This window comes from Alosa alosa, chromosome 10 (genome assembly GCF_017589495.1).
Source record: "Alosa alosa isolate M-15738 ecotype Scorff River chromosome 10, AALO_Geno_1.1, whole genome shotgun sequence".
Lineage (NCBI taxonomy): Eukaryota > Metazoa > Chordata > Actinopteri > Clupeiformes > Clupeidae > Alosa > Alosa alosa.
In genome coordinates, this window is record NC_063198.1 from 18153689 (window position 1) to 18174312 (window position 20624).

Here is a 20624-nt window from a genome sequence, read left to right on the forward strand (position 1 = left end):
TGCAACTAAAACTTTTCAGTTTTATTTCCAAAATCAACAAAGCTGCATGAATGCTGCTCTGCAGTCATGAAGTCAAACATTTCACATAGATCATGGTTTAACAGAAAACATAAACTGGATGTAAACAACTGATCGCTAATATCATGGTGATGCTTATTCAAAACATCTTTTATTGGCTTCAACCATAAACCCTTATCTCTGTTACTCCCAACACCACATGTATGAGAGGCATATTTACTCCCCAGTAGTGGGGACAGACCAGCTGTATTCATTCACACATTCATTTCAAATCACACACAGACACACACACACTACTCTGTTTGACATTCACACACACACACACACACACTGCTCTCTCTAACATGAACAAACACATAGACAAACTTCTGTTGACATTAAGGGGCAGTCACTGCTGTCTCTTACATACATACTCAATCAATACATAGCTCTTTTTTTACATCAGCACACAAACACACACACTCATGACCCCGTACACTCTGTCCTTGTTGACTCGGTGTGTTTGTCATGTGGCGGGGTCTGCCCAAGGACTTTCAGCCCAAACAAAACCAGAGTCTCTGTGTGTCGTATGATTAAGACACTGAAGCCCAGAGCCATGGGGAAGAAGCAGATAAAGATCCCCCACACTAGCGCCGCTATCAGCAGGCCTCTCGGGCTGGGGGATCCCCCCTGGAAAGCCCTTGTCTGGCAGCAGCGTCGGGGGCACCACTGCAGCTGCAACTGCTGAGGGTCAGTCCTTGTCCTGCCACTGTCTGACTGTGCCGCTGTACACGTGAAGCACATATTCTCTGCCGTGGCTCTGCTTTGACGCAGTGGGTGCTGTCCGTGCGTCGGCAGTTGTTTGTCTTGCATTTGCCTAACCACCTTCTCGGCTTCAGTTGGAGACCCGCAACTGTCAGGTACTGACACAAAGCCCGGAGATGAAAGGTGGCACTTTCCATGAGGATAGGGCGGTTGCCGTCGCTCAGTGCTGAGAACACGGCACCTGTCGATTGTTGTTTCTGTGTCAACAGTGAGGCGATTTGTCCAGCCGCCACCTGAGGGATTAACGGGCGCACGGGAAACATGTCGTGTTTGCATTTGCACTCGGACATCCGCGTTCGTCGTGGGCTCCCGCTCCCTCTTCCACTCCAGAGAAAGCTCTGCGCTCATTGGGCCCATTCTGGCTGTTTGCGCTTGCTCCAGGACATCCGTGTTTGAGTGTTTTCTTTCGTCCTTTTCGTCCACTGGTGAACCCTCAGCCCTCTCTGGGCAAACGCATTCAGCGTCCGGCCTTAGGCTGAGGAGACTTAGGGTCCAATAGAGCCCCAGGAGGACCACAGCTGCAAGAAGGCCCCAGAAGGGCTCACTGACATCTGGCCAGGCCACAGAGAGCAGGCTGGGGAGACAGCGCCAGAGAGAGCTGATGCCGCCGCCACCACCACCACCAGTGTCTCCCATCAGGCAGAGCTTGACGGCGTGTATGTCCAGGTTCCAGCGGCGCTCGGCGCGGAGCCCAGAGATGCACCACGCCAATAGGCAGCTCAAGACACAGGCGATGTGGGCCAGAACAGCCGCAGAGGAACTGTCCCCCTCTGACCGCTCTGCTCTCTCTGGGGCGGCCTGACTGACCGCCTTTCCGTTGTCCATCTCCCCTCGCTCAGAATACAGAGGAGTGCGCCACTCTTCTCCCCTTGTCTGTAAATCCTTCCCTCCATCCCCCTCTCCCTCCATCCCTCTGAGGTGGGGCCAGCGGAGATGGAAGGCCATCTCCATGGCGACCAGAGGGGTGGAGAGCAGCATCACGCCCCAGTAGGTGTGAGTGAGGAAGAGGAGAAAGCGGAGAGCAATGATGTCGGCAGAAACAGGAAAGGCCACCAGCCAGGGGTGAGCTAGCCGAAGGAACGCCAGGAACACTGTAACAGCAACAACACAAGGAGAATCACAACCCGGTCAAATGCTCTACACCAACACATCACTTAGCCCACAACCATGGAGGAAGGAGACATTCACTAGCAGTAAAGATACTGATCAGATATTGATTACTGATACAGGAGATTCCTGTTTGAAAACACACTTAAAACCAAATGTGAATGGATGATGGCACACATTAATACACAGTTCACACTCAACCTTTCGCTACCTTAAAGACACCACACTTAAAAGAAACATCTAAGGGGCCGTGCACACAACGCCGGTTTTTGTGAAACCGGTGAAGTTTTGTTAACGGTTACGCCTTGCATGTACACAACGCCGGCAGTTTAGGAGACTGAAACCGATTGGCCAGCTTTTGAAACCGGCTTCCGAAGTGGGAACTTTTGAAACCGCCGGCTAACTTTCGCCGTGTAGACGCCTGTACACCCTTTCATCAATAAAAACAAAAACAATGCTTGAATGTTCTATTTGGGCCCCAATCTACTTCCTCTGCATTAAGATAACATATGGAATGTTAAAAAGGAAGTCTTGTGGGGCCAACTATGATGCTGATAATGGAACTCTCTTGAAAGGCTCCATAGGTGCGAAGCCGGCAACTTTATGACGACATAGCCCCACCTCTCAACTCAGCCACGGCACTCGACCTGACATGTTGCTTGTCAAAACAAAACAAACCATTTATTTATCATATTAAAATGTTTTTCTTTCCCCTGTCATGATTTATGTGCACAATGTAGCCTATCAGCCTTTAGTGGCTAAGTTAGAAGCACACGTTAGCTTAACTTAGTTAAACATTAGCTTACTGCATGTTAGTGTTTTCTCCAGTGGTGCTCAGACCTAATGCAATGCGTAGGCTAAGCATTTGAAATTTCACATAGCAGTCACATACCTTGAAAATGAACTTTATTAGTTTAACAGTTGAATTGAAACCCGAATTGTCTGTAGTCTCCTTATTTCATGTGACTGCTTAACCAGAGCACTTATTAGACATTCTCTGGCTTAACAAACTGTTTCAACAATGTTTTTCTTCTACGCCGATTCACGCTAAATTATCGTGGAAGCTTCTGCACAGCGGCCCATCGACTGGTCTGGCATATGCACTACAGCACATTTAGCCGGTTACACCTCTGTGTGTACACGCGAGGTTTTTTCTTGCCGGAGTCGTTAAAGGTGTGAAAGCGGTAAGAGAAAATCCACCCGGCGGTGTCGTGTAAACGGCCTCTAAAATGCTAGCTGCTATTGAGCAGGACCCTCCCAGTGGGAGAGCTGCAGCTCATTTCTACAGTATTTAGAGTCTGCATTTCACTGGTTACTTTATGAGTCCTATAGCAGACTTCATCTGCAGAGAAACCTTTTATTTATTTATTTACTTTTTGACTGGCACATTCTGTGTTTTTTTTTTTTTTTGGTTCCGAGAACGTGCACACAACCCTATTCCTAACCCTAACCCACATACACACACACACACACACACACACACACACACACACACACACAACCAGAGAAGCCTGCCTGCCTGCCTGCCTGTGAGTGTGTGTGAGCTAAGAATAGCAGGAGACTGGTAGCCAAGGCCGGTTGAGCTGAGCTCTGAGATACGCAAGTGGAGATAAGACTGAGAGGCAGAGGGCTGCTCACGCGTGATAGCGAGGTCGGTGAGGAGCAGGAGGCAGCCGCAGCACAGCCCCACCGAGCTCAGGGATCCTCCTCGGACCATGCGGAGCCAGAGGATGCTAAGGCCCACTTTGCACAGGCACGCTGCGAGGGCAGCCTCCAGCAGTCCCGCCATCGCTCCACCTGTGAACCAGAAGTGGCACAACACAACTTAGTCAAGTATTAGTGTCACCAAATATGAATGTGTAGGTGTGCCTGTAGGGCAACAAGCTGCACTATGTGCACAGAGTGGAAGGTTGGTGCAAGCAAATATAAACATATCTGTGTAATAGCAGATAGCAGGTGAACAAGGTGTTCATTCAAACAGCTGATTCATAAGAAAGATAAATTACTTTGGTATTGTGTTTGCTTGAAAATAAATGCTAAGCATTTTAGAAATGTGCTCACTGCACTGCATATTCTGTGAAAACAACAGTAATTGTGTTAATGGTATGGTCCACAATAGATGAATGTTTTGATAACTTTGATAAGAGTTTGGGAAATGTCACTATAGAATATTAATTTGGAAAAAGTTACATTTTTGTTAATAACTAACATTTTAACGTTTTATAACTGTCTATGTGATTTCAAAAAAAGTCAAATAGGATATATTCCACAGATGTTACAGGAACAAATTGTAGGTTATAAATATGCAGCAGAAAAGCCAGGCTTCATGTGCCTCTAACATCTCCCACCATTATACACACACATGGACAAATACTGACAAATTCATGGCTTACCTTTTGGGATTACCTTTGTAACTTTTTTTAAATAATAAAATCAATAAAATCTAATTATCTAAAATAATCAGATCACGGTCAGTGGAAATTAGTTTAAAATGGCAACAAAATGCAATTTAATTTGATGTCACCTAACCTGCACTCTCTTTATTTACTATCCCCCCCCCCCTACACACACACACACACACACACACACAGTTCCTCAACAGACCTGTAGAACCAGTCTCAAACACTTTGAATTGCAAAATGGAACATTTTCATTTTCAAGTTGATACTCCTGTTGCACTGAGACACACACGGACCACCACTTCACAGATATTTACACACTGTCTGCACTGTTGCACGGCATGGCTGAAGGATTTGAGCTCTTGCAGCGACTCATTCTCTAGAGCGGGCTGCGGCAGGTAAGGCCGACAGCCGATAGGAAAGCTAGAGAGAGGAAGGGAGAAGCAAGACAAAAGAAAGGAGCTGAGAGCTTGGTGCCTTACCTGTGGTCCACTGCCAGTGCTCTGCTTTGAGGTGCTACTAGAGCTGAACGTCTCTTAGTGCTTATCTCGCCTCCCTCACCACCCCCCAAAACCACCCACTCTGGGACATGTCCAAACCAAACGCTCTCCACTCACCTGTGTGTGTGTGTGTGTGTGTGTCAGCACGTGTCTGACAAGAGGGTGTGCCTCCTGTGTTTGCTGAAGATCACACACAAACCGGTCCAACTGCTTTTTTTCTCCATGGAAAAGGCCATCATCATGACTACATGTATGTTCTTCCAACGTGTTTTTTTGTTTCTTTCTCTCTCTCTCTCCACCCCTTTGAGACACGCCATGCACTTTAGACATTTATTTTTCTTCTCTTGTTTTTCTATTTATTTACTTATTTACTTAGACATTGCACAGACATGGGGACAAAGCATTTCACTACATACACTCTGTATAATTGTATGTGACTGACAAATAAATTTGAATTTGAGATTTGAGCTAGTATTGCTCACTCACTAAGTGACTACGCCATGTGTTTTACTCATCCTTCATTCTCTCTCTCTCTCTATGCCAATTAAAGGAAGTGAATGCATAGGCAATAGCCTTCCCCTAATCTCATAGTAAAATCCATAAAAAATGTTGATAAAATAAAAGAATTAGCTTGTGGGATTTGTCCATTTCTCCATGGTCTTTCTCAAGTAGCCTAGTTATTAGAATTCAGACAGTACATTTTGCCTTACGAAAATGCTGCAAACTTTAAGCTGAATGTTTATTTTTAACGGTTATCCAACTCTAGGCTGTGATAGGCATTGTTAGTCTGCGTTTTCTCATTTTCACCCCAACCATGCACTCGTCTACACTGCACGGTGCCCCTACTAGAGAAAAGGCATGCACAAGTATCCTCTTTCAGTTGCTGCCCTCTAGTGGCAATCTGAGAAAAACACAGAAACACAGCGACTGCTCTGGCCAGATGTGTGGTTTTGTGTAGTGGTGATGGACTGAGTAGTTTAACTATATTTATGAGCCTAAACTCTAAAGAGTGTATTGGGCTTATTGGTGAGAGATCATTCATAGCAGGTGTTCTTTACAAAAGAACAACAATGTGTCTAAGTCACCAACAGTAGCCCAAATAAGCTTATGTAAAACTGTAGGCTGCAGCCTCTTCTTGCTCTTGCCACTTGATCGTATTTTGAAAGGTGCCATCAGACCCAGTGAAAGCTAATTTAACCACAAAACTCACGAACTGCCATATAACCCAAGTGTTGGCTTGAGAGTTTTTGAGGAACATGGCGCGTTTTCTCATTATTTAGACCTAGACAAATGGTGCCAAAAAGTGGTAGTGATGCCATGGGCAGTGTCAGTGAGCGAAATATTTATTGTCTTTATGCATTGTTTTATGATCAGTCAATGCAGCGCTACTCGGCTAATACCATATTGATACGTGCTTACCCTGACAATTGTAATATTTAGTGCAAAATGCTACAGATTTTAGGTTACCCCGCTGTTTCAAATGTCCAACAGTCTAGCTTGTATTATATATTTTTAGTATTTCGCTTGATATTTTCAGAACCCTCTCATTTTGCCTGCAGCACCCAGAAGTGAACAGTAGGCGACCCGGAAGGTCTGAACTCCGATTGAAAGCAGGCAGAAAGAACATCTTAACCTTTTATAAAATAACAAAATCTGCCATCGAGTTGCTGGGTATGTATGCATTCCTTTATTTATTCTCTTAATTGCGGTTTTAATAAAGCGCGCAGACTGTTTCGTTATTCGGTTAGAGTTGTCTCCTATTCCACTCGCCGAAAAGTTCGAATAAAAAAAAAATCTAAAGCGCATGTTTGGAAAAAGATAGAATTTTTAAGGGAACTGTAACAAAATCATGCTAAACGTAACACATCTAGAGGAGCGTCAGATTTTCCCTGTTATCACAGCTGGAATTTGCAATGCGACGTAACCTATCTAGCCTATTGCAATGCCATTTTGCAAGGCATGATTGTTGTAGGAAGTGTCTAGTTTTTTTTCTCTCCTCCGAGCCGGGCTATTCAAACCTGCAAATCTAAGTAAACAATCATTCGAGCACTTAATGCAAATAAACGGGTGGCATATTTGCATGGATTATGACCGACTCATTTTCGGTAGAGATTTTGTCTGCAAATGTGGGGTCTGCAGAATATGGCGTCCTGTCCTTATAAAAATAAGACGGGCTGCCATTTTTGTTTTCCTTTTGTCTGAAATTTTTAATAAAACTGTCTGAGAATGTGGGAGAGGCTACAGAGGGTAGAAATGGAGCCGAGTTTCTTAGACGTCTGAATGTTCGCCTATGTCTATCGCAATCCTTTATTTTTCAAAAAGAAAATAGAGAAATTGGAAATATCGCCGTGATACCGATAGAGCAAAAGCTGAAAAGTTAAGTAACTTTTATCAGTTTTTGGGAATGCATCGATTTAGTACTTCGACAGAAGGCTACAAACAATGCAATGTGTTTTGAGAATCGTGTAAATGTTACTGGTTAACTGCATGAACATGTAGACTGTTCGTAGTGAAGTTTAATTTCAGAGAAAAAATGTTGCTACATCGTCTGTTGTCTCCGCATCGACTAGCTAAACTGCTGAAGAAAATATAAATGTTGGTAAAATACAGGATTACACCTAGCCTTCTTGTCCATCGCTCTACACAAAATATTTTGGGAGATGTGATTTGGGTGATCTAGCCTAGCCGAATGCTAAAACAGGTATTACCTCAATTCTACGGATGGCCTGATTTGGGTAGGCTACAATTTCATGAAAATGTCCAGTCCCTTAATTTAAACGCTATGTTCAGTCGAAGTTGTCTCATGCTGGGCATCCTGAAGCAGTCCAACACCTCTAGGAGCTTCCCACAACACCTTGCGTGCTGAGCACTTTGTAATCCATTAATCTCGCTCATTGACATTTATAATTACCCATGCTAGATCCGAAAGATGTATGCATGCAGTGTATTGCATTGTACTGTACTAGGACGTGTTTAGATAAGTGGATTAGCATACCTACACTGTATGACAGCCGGGAAGTGTAGGCCAAGTGTTTACTCCATGGTAGTAGGTTGATTGATTGATCAGGTAAACATAATTTAAACCAGTACATCATAGTACTATTATTGTAAAATGCCAGAGAGCAAGGATTTGAGGTATGTTTACACAGCTGTACAGCATTCAACACAGAGAGCAATGCAGTTTAGTTTGGAATTATAGCCTAGATCTTCCTAGATTTTTGCTTAATTCATGGATTTATTGAAGAGTAATGTTGAACATTTAGTTGGACTTTTGTTTTGTTGGACTAGACACAGGACAATAATGCCCTCCAGTTTAGGTAAACGAGCACTGTTGAATCTTGTTGTGATTGGTCTTTTTAATTCATTCTTGCCCTGTTCTTGCAGCAGTCTGCAAAATGTTCATTTCCACAGGTCTAATCTAGAAATCTTTGTTATTTCTAACCCAAGTCTGACTTGAAGAAATAGTTTGCTCTCATGCATAATGAATTCCTTTCTATGACATTGTGCATTGCATGTTTTGGCAGCATTCACTGTTCACTGAAGGTTCCGAAGTCTGTTTGAATAGTGGGGCTGCATAGCACAGTTCATTTGCATCAGCCAAAAAAAATAAAGATGATATGTCCAGGCCTATGAACCTAAAACCCACAAAATATTTCCCTAATGATGCCATAGGGTGTATGTTTCACTTCCTGGAGGTAGTGTGGATTTTATTTTTTGGAGAACAAGACAAAACTTAATTTAATCTCAAACCCGATGGTGCATCTCCATTCTCAATTCTTTTTTTTTTCCTGTATATTTTTGCACATAAGTTCTCTGCTTTAATTCCCCTGTCTCTAAAAAGATCACATTTTATAATGGGTCCATTGGTCTTTGATGGCCAAAATGTTTGTAATGGCTGTCATTCTGATTGCTCATCTAATACCACCAGACATTTGTTATTTTGTTTGGCCTGTTATATTCCATCAGCTGTTGGTATGACTATATCAACACACGTATGTTGGCTTTGAAGTGATCTATAGAGCATTTTGCAATAAGCTATTCATGTGCAACAGTGTTCAAATGCTGTTCTCAACTTTATAGTGGCAATTACTTTATGCCCAGCTCACCCTCTGCTGGTGACGTGTAGGTCAGATCGCCAGCATGTGATCGTAAGCTTACCTTATATTACCTAACCGCAATGATTCTTTGTATGGACAAACCAAGGAATAGCTGAAGTTGTTTTGGTGAAGATTATTTCATATCAAACTCCTTTGAAGCCCAGGAACACTGATTTGCAATATTAGACACCTCTGTATGTTATAGCTAGTGATGAAGTGGGCTCTCTATAAAAATACAAACCTGATCTCTGTGACTATTGTAGGCCATCCAAGGCTATCAGGAATGTAGATATTCTTTACTCATTGTCAGTCAACCAGAAGAGTTCTCCTTTGTGTAATTGTGCTAAATGCATGTCTATCACTGGAAATTGTAGGATAAGTGTGTATTGAATACTGGAGAGCTATAGGAACGGATCTATAAGGGGAAAGGGATGGGTTCTTGGTCATCTCTTTTTCAAGTGTTCTGCGGTTGGCATTTAGAGGATAGGTGTGTGTGTATGGGAAATTAATTAAGAGTGGTCTGTGATCAAGATGGTTTTTAATTAGTCTCAAATCTGAGGCTAATGAGTGTGAACTTTGCTTAAGGAGCGTTGCACAGCGTCCTGTGGCTTGTTGGCCTTGTTTGGGAATTCCATACTGTTTCTGCTAGTTCTGTACAGTTAGTGGCCCTTTTCTCCGATACAGTGCTGTGTGCAGAATCGTAAAGCAAGTCAGGCCAACATAATGTCTTTATAAACATGTAGATGTTATGTTAGTTTGGAGAGGGATAGTTCTTAATACAAAAAATGGATTTATATGTTATTGATTAGAACTGTAGCCTACATGTTCTCCACAACCAGCCAGGTGTTGACTAATTATACAGTGCCTATAAAAATCACTCACCCCCCTTGGATATTTTCAGCTTTTATTGCTTTTATAAATGGAATCATGGTCGATATTTGGATTTTTTGACAAGAATTTGCAAAAAAAAGCTCTTTAATGTGTAATAACATTTTTACAAAGTAATGTTGATTAATTACAAATATATAATGTAAAATAAGCAATTGTATATATTCACCCCCTTCAATTTAATTAGTAACCTTTGGCCATAATCACACAAAGTCTGTGTGGATAGGTCTCAACTAGGCTTGCACATCTGGATAATTGTACCCACCATTTTTCCTTACAAAACTGCTGAAACTCTGTCGGGTTGCTTGAGGATTGGTCGTGAACAACCCTTTTCAAGTCCTGCCACAAATTAGCATAGGTCTTGGGCACTCAAGAACATTAACCGTGTTGTCTTTAAACCATTTCTGTGTAGTTTTTGCTGTTTGCTTCGGGTTATTGTCTTGCTGGAAAATAAATCTTCTCCCAAGACTTAATTCTCTTGCAGACTGAATTAGATTCTCCTCCAGAATTTCCATATTTTTGGCTGCATTCATTTTACCCTTTACTTTTACAAGCCGTCCAGGGCCTGCTGCCACGAAGCATCCCCATAGCGTGATGCTACCACCATCATGCTTCACAGTAGGCATGGTGTGTTTGTGGTGATGTGCAGTGTTTGGTGTCCGCCAAACATAGCATCTAGTCTGATGACCAAAAAGCTCAAGTTTGGTCTCATCAGACCACAGAACCTTCTTCCATTTGACCTTGGAGTCTCCCACGTGTCTTTGGGCGAACTGAAGTCGAGATTTAATATGAGCTTTGCCACTCTCCCATAAAGCTTTGCCTGGTGAAGAACCCGGACAGTAGTTGTTGTATACAGTCTCTCCCATCTCAGCTGCTGCGGCTTTTAACTCCTTCAGAGTTGTCATAGGTGCCTTGGTGGCCTCCTCCTTCTTACTGCAAAGTCTCTCAGTTTGTGGGGACAGCCTGTTCTAGGTAGATTTATACATTTGCCATATTCCTTGTGTTCCTTAATGATGGATTTCACTGAACAGAAGATGTTCAGTTACAATTTTTTTTGTATCCATCCCCTGACTTACAGCGGGGAAAATAAGTATTGAACACGTCAACATTTTTTTCAGTAAGTATACTTCCAGTGAGGCTATTCGCATGAAATTTTCACCGAACATTAGTATTAACTTAGGTAATCCACACATATATAAAAATCCAAACATTAATGTCTAAAAGTAGTGTTATGAGTAAAAAAGTGGAATGGCACAGGGGAAAAGTATTGAACACGCTAAGATAAAGCAGTACACAAATGCAAGGAATGGCAAGGAACAAACTGGAATCTATAAGTAGTTAAAGAAATTATCCCTCCTATCTGTGCAAATTAATAGAAGCTGGGTTAGTACATACTGGTGAGCTATAAAAAGTTTTTTTGTTAGCAAGGTGTCACACAAGAAACATTTCATGATGGGTAAAAGCAAAGAGCTCTCCCAAGATCTTTGCAACCTTATTGTTGCCAAACATATTAATGGAACTGGTTACAGATGCACTTCAAAACTTCAGAATCATCCAGCAAGCAGTATTGGAGTCATTATTTGCAAGTGGAAGGAACATCACTACATCATCAACTGACCATGCACAGGATCTCCTTGCATGATTTCTGACCAGGAAGTCAGAAGGATAGTCAGAAGAGTAGCCCAAGAGCCAAGGACCACTCTGAGAAAGCTCCAGAAAGATTTGGAGGCAGCAGGTACAATTGTTACAGAGTAAATCATAGGTAATGCACTCCACCGCCATGGCCTCTATGCACGCTCATCCAGCATGATTCTATTGCTGAAGAAAAACATGTCGAAGCTCGTTGAAAGTTTGTTACACAACATTTGAACAATCCTATGAAATACTGAGAGAATGTATTCTGGCTAAAAATGTAACTTTTCGGATGTCATACTACACACCATATTTGGAGGAGAAATGGCACTGTGCATTACCCTAAAAATACCCTACCAACAGTGAGATTTGGAGGTGGTGGCATCATAGTGTGGGCTGTTTTTCATCTCATGGTACTAGCAGACTTCATGCAGTTAAAGGAATGATGAATGGAGTCAGTTTGTTCTGGGAGAATCTTTACATCCACCAGGATGATGAGGATGAGACATGGCTAGACCTTCCAGCAGGACAATGATCCAAACCATTCAGCAAAGGAAACTCTCAATTGGTTTCAGAGAAAGGAAATCAAGGCCCTGACTTCAATTCAATTGAACAGTTTTGGAAGTTAACTAAAGATCAGGATTCACGAGAGGGACCCCTGAAATCTTCAATATTAAAGGACTATCTGTTTAAAAGAATGGGCTAAACTCACACCAGAATACTGTTACTGATTAGTTTCATCATACAGGAAATACCTTGAAGCTGTCATTACGAATAAAGGCTTTTCCACAAAGTATTTAAGAAATTTCAGCAGGCGTGTTCAATACTTTTTTCCTTTGTCATTCCACTTTATTGCACATAACTCTACCTATAGACTTTAATGTTTGGATTTTTTTTATATGGGTGGATTATCTGAGTTAATACTAATGTCTGGTGAAAATTTCATGCAAATAGCCTCATTGGAAGTATACTTACTAAAAAAAATGTTGACGTGTTCAATACTTATTTTCTGTATGCTTTTCAATAACCTTTTTTTTCGGGGTTGCTTAGAGTGTTTTTTTGTCGTCATGGTGGAATTGTAGCCAGGAATACTGACCAGACTGGACCTTCCAGACACTTTATACTACAATACACATTCACTGCACTCAGATGATCTCCATTTCTCTAATTGTGAGACTACTAGCACCAATTTGGTTGGACTGCTGTTAGATTAGGTCAGTCACTAAGGGGGGTGAATATTTATGCAACCACTTATTCTACATTATATGTATTTTAATTAAGTAACATTATTATGTAGAAATCTGCTTTCACTTTGACATTAGATTAGATTCAACTTTATTGTTATTTAGCAGAGTACAGGTACAGAGCCAGTGAAATGCAGTTGACATGCAAAGCTGAAATGCAGTTGGGGCAGCCGTAGCCTACTGGTTAGTGCTTCAGACTTGTAACCGGAGGGGTTGCCGGTTCGAACCCCAGTAGGCACGGCTGAAGTGCCCTTGAGCAAGGCACCTAACCCCTCATTGCTCCCCGAGCGCCGCTGTTGTTGCAGGCAGCTCACTGCGCCGGGATAAGTTTGTGCTTCACCTCACTGTGTGTTCACTGTGTGCTGAGTGTGTTTCACTAATTCACGGATTGGGGTAAATGCAGAGACCAAATTTCCCTCACGGGATCAAAAGAGTATATACTTACTATACTTATACATCAAACCAGAAGTGTAAAGAAGCATTAAATACCAAAGTGCAGGTTGAGTATAGTATTCTGTGCAGTTACGTAGACATAAGATAAGATAAACTTTATTGTCCCTCATGGGGAAATTGGTCTTGGACAGTAAAGTGCTTTCACTGTGAACACCAATCACATACATGCAGGACAACAATCACATACAAGCAGGACAACAATCACATACAAGCAGGACAACAATCACATACATGCAGGACAACAATCACATACAAGCAGGACAACAATCACATACATGCAGGACATGACCCTGATAAAATAGCCCTTAAAATTTAAAAGTAGCATGTATAAGGGTGTTATTTTCGCAGACAGGTTAGACAATCATGCATGCAACAAATAAAAACAAACAAACGACAAGGTTTACAGTGTCGGTACTCACATCCGGGTCGCCAGCAGAGCAGCGCCACTGGAAGTGTGATGTGTAATGTGTGTTTGTGATACACAATAGACATTAATTATGTACAGTGTGTAGTTGGATAAATACAGGTTTTTCAGATGACATGTCTACAGTGAAAGATAAGGAGTATAGAGGGTTATGTACAGAGTATAAATAGGCATTCTAACTAGTGTGTGTGTGTATATATATATATATATATATATATATATATATATATCAGAACAAACATATTGGTCAAGAGAAAATCAACATTGCATCAATATTTGCCAGGGGTATGAATAATTTTGTTCTTAACTGTATGTATATACACATACACATGTAATATATATATATTATTATTATATATATATATATATACATACACACACACACACACACACACACACACACACACACACACAGTATATTGCACAGGTTTATGGGCAGGTTATGGAATATAAAAAAATAAATACAAATATAATGTGTAGTATTGGGTGTTAACAGTGCAAGGGCATTGATGAAACAGTGCAGGAGTAAATGTAAACAGGTAAACAGTGCAGTGCAGTCAAGGTAAACAGTAAAAGAGAGATTTTTTGTAAAAAAAAACAATCTTGTCAAAAAAAGCCAAATCATATTGACATAATTGCATTTATAAAGACAATAAAAGGTGAAAATATCCAAGGAGATGAATACTTTTTATAGGCACTGTACTGTATGCCTCAGTATGACAATATGTTATTCAACATATCTTGCCGACCTCTGAACCGAAGCAAGTGACAAATATGTTAAACTGCTTGATGTTTCAAACTTGTTTTCTCAAGATGTATGCATTGAAATGATTCATAATGAACTTTGGCTTACCATGGACAGGTTCTCTTTACCACCACAATGCATAGGGGTTGGTTTGAACAACTCTTTAAGGATTGGCCGATGAATGAGGAAGACTAAACAAAGACTCTTGGGGTTTTTCCGTCCCTGTGGGACATTGTGATTCAGAAGTTTCTCTTTAAAGAAATCTTGTTGAATCTTGTCCAACACCCTCCCCCCCTTCAAAACGTCTGCCTTCGCTCCGCTTGTCCTTAGTGTTCCTCCGACTCTCTAAAAGCCAGACATGGAGAAACAAGCCGGTGTGGAGACACTGAGCTGCTTTTTGCTTTGAACATTTTCAACTGTGACTGACAAACTGCTTCTGATTATGCCGTTGAATTATGAATGAAAGCGCATAGTCTAACTGATGCTCCTGCCATTTGTGAGTGCGTGGAGAGGCCCACTTTCACTGTCTTCTAGACCAGAGTATGGATACTGAACTGTTTTTTTGTAGTTCAGGTAGTTTAGTTCACTTCAAGAAACAATTGTCCCTGTTCCTGATGCAGCAAAAAAACAAGTACTGACTGTGCTTTGGTGAAGCTGAGACTGTTATTCAATCAGTGGTATCAAAACTATATACTGTAACAGTGAGACTCTAGGCTATAAGTCACTGCCCCAACTAATGCCAACACCAACAAACCCCAATATCCCAACTTCAATATCTGCTGGATATTGTTAAAATCAGGGAGTCCCACCCATTTGTGTGGTGAAGATGACATTTAATTTCTACCACATCCAACTACCAATTACATTTATTAGAATATTGCAGGTTGCTATAGGTCTGTGTAGAGAAGTTTAGTTACGTAATATGTTATATAATAATGTAGCAACACTTATCACAATACAATACTCTAGCTTCATGACAACAACATGACACACACCACAAATGTAACTGAGTACAATAATCATTGGTCCCTCATGTGATTCTTTTAGGAATGGCGGAGCCTCGGTTTAATAACCCATATTTCTGGCCTCCACCTCCTGCCATGCCTGGGCAGGTAAGGTCGTCCACAGTTTCTTTCACCTTTTCAACAGGCAATCAAGCAAAGCATTCTGTGTCTGATTGGGATGTGACTCGGTCACTTTTGCTGAACTATCAGCTTTTTGTTGATTACCAAAACTGTACATCTTGCTACTAGGAGAGGAAGTTCAAATTCAAGAAAACTAACCCAAAATGATATTTATTCTCTCCATGAAGTCACTCCCTCAACACATGTCCAGTGCACAATTAACCATTTTCTTCTTATTTTGGTTATTTTGTGTAGCAGTAAGGGAAGATATGAAAAGTACTATGCTAAATAGGCTGCCCAGAATTTCGCACACCTACCAGTAGACAGCTTTGAGCGAACATACACACAGATATAACATTTTCCTGGAACAAAAGCTCAGTGTATGATTATCTCACTCACCGACTTGACGGGTAGTGCCTTTATTATAAAATCCTTCTGTCAGGCTTGAGTCAAGAATGGGAAGCCAGTCCGCAGTATGAAGAGGACTGAAAATTCTCTGACAGTGAGACAAGACAGGTCGCTTACAGGCAGGCCATTTGAAGAAGTCAAAGCTTCAGCTGAAGTAAACCTTATCGGTGTCATGCAATGCAAAAGGACCTCTGGACTCACAAGGTCTTCTAGACCTCTGGACTCACAACTTGTTCTAGATCTTAATTTGGCCTTGTTTAGGAACTATGTGTAACACTATGATAATATTATCATTTTTGTAAATGACCTTGGTGGTTGTGTTTTAGTGAATCAGAGAATATGTAGTTGATGTGGATGTCTCATGTTGCTCCATTCTGCCTAGTCTGTTATAATGGAACTTCCTGTGTTGCTCCACAAACCAAACCAAACAAAAATCCTTATCACCTCAAAATATGCTTTTTATTTTGCCTAGCTGTTGTTGAAACCGTGTCCTCTGATATTGCCTATCAAAGGATGCCTAATTTGGAACCAGGGTCTCAGGATTTCTCCATGTTTGTGGTGGCCACTCCTTAATTTAATTTAATCCATGCATAACTCTACTTAATGCCCCATTCACAGTGTCCCATTAACATATGGGTCTATGTTTAACTGTGTTTAGCCATTATCTGGTTTGTGGTTGACAGTGGATCTTTGCCTAGTCTTGTGGTTATTCTGGGGGATTGAATTTCACATGGCTGATAAATAGTTTTTTTGGTCTTTTGTATATGTGGAACTCTTAAGTTACAACTGCCAAAGGATGAATTTGCTTTAATTGTCCACAATAAATATGAAATAATCGGCACCACAGATGTAAATGCATGTCAGGGCTAAGTTGGCTTACTGTCGTGACAGCAGAGATTGTTTATTTATCTACATCTCCACTCATTCACAGTGCTTAGTCTTCAGTTCATTTTTGTATTGGTAACGCTCTTTAAAGCAGCAGCACCCAGAGCCTCACTGGCACTGCTAGAAGTTTGCTAACATGCTAAATGGTGTCTTCATTCTTTTATTTTGCTGGTGTGTTCCTGCAAAACGTAGAACTGCATAGTGCTTATCCTGGATGGCTGGTTGGAATGACACAACAACTGTCCTTCATATAACCATATACCATAGAAACTAGTTATCAGATAGAAGCAACCCTCAAAAAGTGTCAATAGTGTTGCTTTATATAGTGTTGCTTTAACTTTACATGGTGATAATGTTGATAATCTGTGAAAGATTTGAGATGAGAAGCTGTATGCAAATTGACTCAGAGAATTGGTACTCTGCAAGTGACAGCTTCTGTATATGATCATTTTCAAAGAGATGGGAGACGGGTTATTTTAGCAACAAGAGCACACAGAGAAGATCAGGCCCCCCTCTTTGGTTTCACTGCTGTCGGAGGAGTATAGTTGTTACAACTTGATTTCTAGCATAACAAAACTTCAGATAAAAATCCAGATAGTGTTGGGAAATGGAGGCATCAGATAGGCCTTTTTTTGGTGCTTTGTATTCAGAAGCCTAATTTTGGGAGAAAATGTCACACTTAGCCTATGCAGTCAATTAATGAAATGTGTACCAAAGTGTACTTGCACTGTGTGGCCACTGGAGGGGGCTCTAATATTGATGGCTAACTTTCATTGTGCTCCAGGCTTCTGTTTTCCCTTGTCACTGTGTGTATGCTCATTTGGCAGCTGGACAACCTGGTGCTCATCAACAAGATCAAAGAGCAGCTAATGGCAGAGAAGATCAGACCTCCACACCTGCCGGCCACCACCGGTGCTTCCCAGCAGCCCTTGCTGGTGCAGCCCACATCGACGGAAGGTGGGCAGCATGCGATGACAGTGCCCAAACTTCAGCAGATGCCCGGCCTTCACACCCACAGTCCCTCACAGCCAGATGTGGCGCTTCACGCCCGACCAGCCTCCAGCACTGTGGCAGGTACCAGCAAAATATTCATGTAGAAAAGAGTTTTGTGGAAAGGCCTTAATGATCAATCATCAAACAATAGGGACTGTGGAGTTTTAAATCTAACAGACAGGCTACATCAGGCATGTAACTGAAGCATTCTGGTCACAGAGCATATGCTGCAAAAGCTAGTCATTACAACATTAACAACAGCAACATTAGCTTGTCCACTATAATAAATGGAACTGGCTACACCAGACATGATAGTGGTGCATACGTTTGATAAAATTAGACGAGTCTTCTAATAAAACAATTTTTACGCTCAAGGTACAGAACGCTTGAATTGCACACCCGGTGTAGCCTGTTTGTAATTCCTCTTCAAATTGCTCCTCAAAGTCCTGTTACTGTACGTCAGTGTATGCTTAAAGGTGCCATGTGTAATGTCTGCCAAAAAATCAATTCATACTTCACATTCCATAAAAGATGGGGGCAGTATACCCAAAGTACGCCCACAAGCCGTTATGTTGCCCGCATACCACCTCCCATGGCCGAAACTGGTATTATGACACCTGTCGGGCTGTTGCTAGTAATTTAGCATGCTAATACAGGTTGATATCTCTGCAGCACTATACCTTGTCATTTTTTTAATGACATCATCGCCCTTATTTCTTCTCATTCTTTTGATGCGTGTAGCTCATTTTTTTGGATATTTTTACCTCAATTCTTACACATGGCACCTTTAAAACATCTCTGGTATATAAACAACTTTCACCAGAATCCTGACCTGTGCCTTTAAAGGTGATTTGTACCTTTTAAAAGATTAATCAATCTTGACAATACAGAGAAACGCCTTAAACTAAAGGGTCCTTCTGTCTAGGATAACTGTGTGGAGTTGTGATTGTAGTCAAGTATACTTGGCCTATAAACCTGGTACGGGGAAGAACGCAGTTCCGCCACCTCAGATAAATGAATAATAAATATATTCTTTCATACCAACGATATAGCGCGATGATATTGTTAAAATAAATGGTGAGTTAATTTTTCGCGTGTACAGAGGTGACCAAGAAGCTAGTAATTCTTGTCCAAAAAGTATTGCTACACCACGATACTCAATATGTTGTCCAATGGTGAGTCATTTTTCCCCGTTGCACCGACACTGGATTTAGGTTCCCCAACCTGCCAAATCAATTAGGCTACTCATAATGGCATATTCAAATGATTGCGAAAAGCTACGCACAACAGTTCACAAGAATTCTACCCACGATAGTGCCTCAATTCTGAGACAGGAAATAATTAAACACGCCATCCACCCAGTTCCTGCATAAGACAGACTGAGGGTGCTTCAGGGCTCAAACAGAGGGCCATGAATATATTGGTTCAGTTCATCATGATTAGAAAAATGTTCTCCTTTAAAGAGCCAAGGATATATCCGTAAATGTTACACTTTCCATAATTTACATGTTCAAAGAACCTGTAAATGTACAGTATTGTTTTACTCAACTTAAGATTTAACTGTACCACCCACCCATGGCTAGTTTCTTTATTGACTTAGACTTCATAAATTGATTAAACGGTTTTGTGCAGCCATTTTCTTTTGAATATTTATGACTAAACGGTGAATTGTATAGCTTGTTATACAGCAGAAATGGATTCAGCACCTCCTAAAAATCATAGAAACAACCCATGTAGTACTTTTCCTCAAAAATGCCTACAGTACCACATTTTTTCCAGGGCTATTTCTAAAATTTCGGTCTTGACTAAGAGCTCTGAATAGTCTACACGACCTTTGCTAAATCTGAAGGCTGTAGTCAAACCACATGCTATCACCTCTAATAACTGAAAAGATTACAGTGAAAATATTCATACTAACATGTTTTATAACAGGAAAACATTGAAGCATTACTTTGGAAAACACAATGTTAACCTCATGGCGGTGTCTTACAATATGAAGCTGCTTTGTTTTGAGATAGCTTCCCTAGTTTTGGAGGAATTAATCCTTACTTACTCTTTTGACAACTTACACCCCAAATATATACCCATATTTTGAAGTTTGATGGATCTTTGCTACAAGTCTGTCAATTCTGGTATCATTTTTGTGGGTATTTTGTTGGGTAAGGAGTTTGAGTTTGCAGTTTCTCTCAAACAGGTCGAATTCTTGGTGATGTAAACTTGAATCTGGATGACAAAACGGCTCTGAAAGCCAGAGGACTATGGGAAGACTGGCATTTGCGTCAGATTATTGACCAACCAAGGACAAACCACCTGTCAGGTAATATAATGTCCTTTAAACTACAGATGCATACACATGCATATGTTTGTTTGGGTGTGTATTCCAGGGATATGGAAGGTGTATGTGCATTAGTTAAAAGTGGATGCGTGATAAGTTAGGACACCTTTTGTAAACACGGCTTTATGTGCAGCCCTGCCCCATATTTTAACTAGGTGCGGCCAGGGAAACAATGAATATAATATGGCACTTAATATTGTGTTTACAAATGTGACCTAACTTATCTTCCCAAGCCTCCTTGCCTGTGCCTGTTGAGGTCGACAATCATGGAAACCTTGATATGGAGACATTTTGCCCCTCAATATTTCATTTATATTACTGTAAACCATACCACCTTCTTAACTGTATACTATACGCTGCACTATATTTCTGTTTATGCAACACCTGCCTATACTTTGTTTATCTCATTGCACTGCCTATACTTTGTTTATCTCATTACTTGTACTCTGCACAAAGACAATAAAGTTGAATCTAATCTAATTTAATCTAAGTACAATGAGGTAAAAGTACAATAAAAGTGCATCAATCAGTTGCTCAAGTAATTCACTACTTTTTGGGGGTCACATTT

General features: G+C 41.1%; 2 protein-coding genes across 5 annotated transcripts in view; one reads left to right on the forward strand and one right to left on the reverse strand.

Moving 5' to 3' along the window:
* LOC125301815 lies at positions 1 to 15913 on the reverse strand. The gene is made up of 3 exons (XM_048254573.1): positions 15835 to 15913; positions 3568 to 3726; positions 1 to 1913 (listed from the first exon to the last, which is right to left on the reverse strand). The coding sequence occupies exons 2-3, from the start codon at positions 3716 to 3718 to the stop codon at positions 481 to 483; spliced, it is 1584 nt and encodes a 527-aa protein (XP_048110530.1). The 5' UTR covers positions 3719 to 3726; positions 15835 to 15913; the 3' UTR covers positions 1 to 480.
* znf362a (zinc finger protein 362a) overlaps positions 6034 to 20624 on the forward strand; it is a 23686-nt gene continuing 9095 nt past the window's right edge. Inside the window, exons 1-4 of one of the 4 annotated variants that reach the window (XM_048254568.1) lie at positions 6034 to 6499; positions 15359 to 15423; positions 17556 to 17802; positions 19916 to 20038. In XM_048254568.1, the coding sequence (XP_048110525.1) occupies positions 15361 to 15423; positions 17556 to 17802; positions 19916 to 20038 (433 nt within the window). In that variant the 5' untranslated portion in view covers positions 6034 to 6499; positions 15359 to 15360. Of the gene's footprint in view, positions 6500 to 6552; positions 7205 to 15358; positions 15424 to 17555; positions 17803 to 19915; positions 20039 to 20624 lie in introns of those variants that run through there. The other 3 variants (XM_048254571.1, XM_048254570.1, XM_048254569.1) reach the window with 3 other exon arrangements.

Coding starts and splice junctions, on each gene's coding strand:
- LOC125301815 (XM_048254573.1), bottom strand. CDS start 3,718: ATGGCGGGACTGCTGGAGGCTGCCCTCGCAGCGTGCCTGTGCAAAGTG. Junction 1,914..3,567: donor CACCGACCTCGCTATCACGC/GTGAGCAGCCCT, acceptor TTGCTGTTACAG/TGTTCCTGGCGTTCCTTCGG.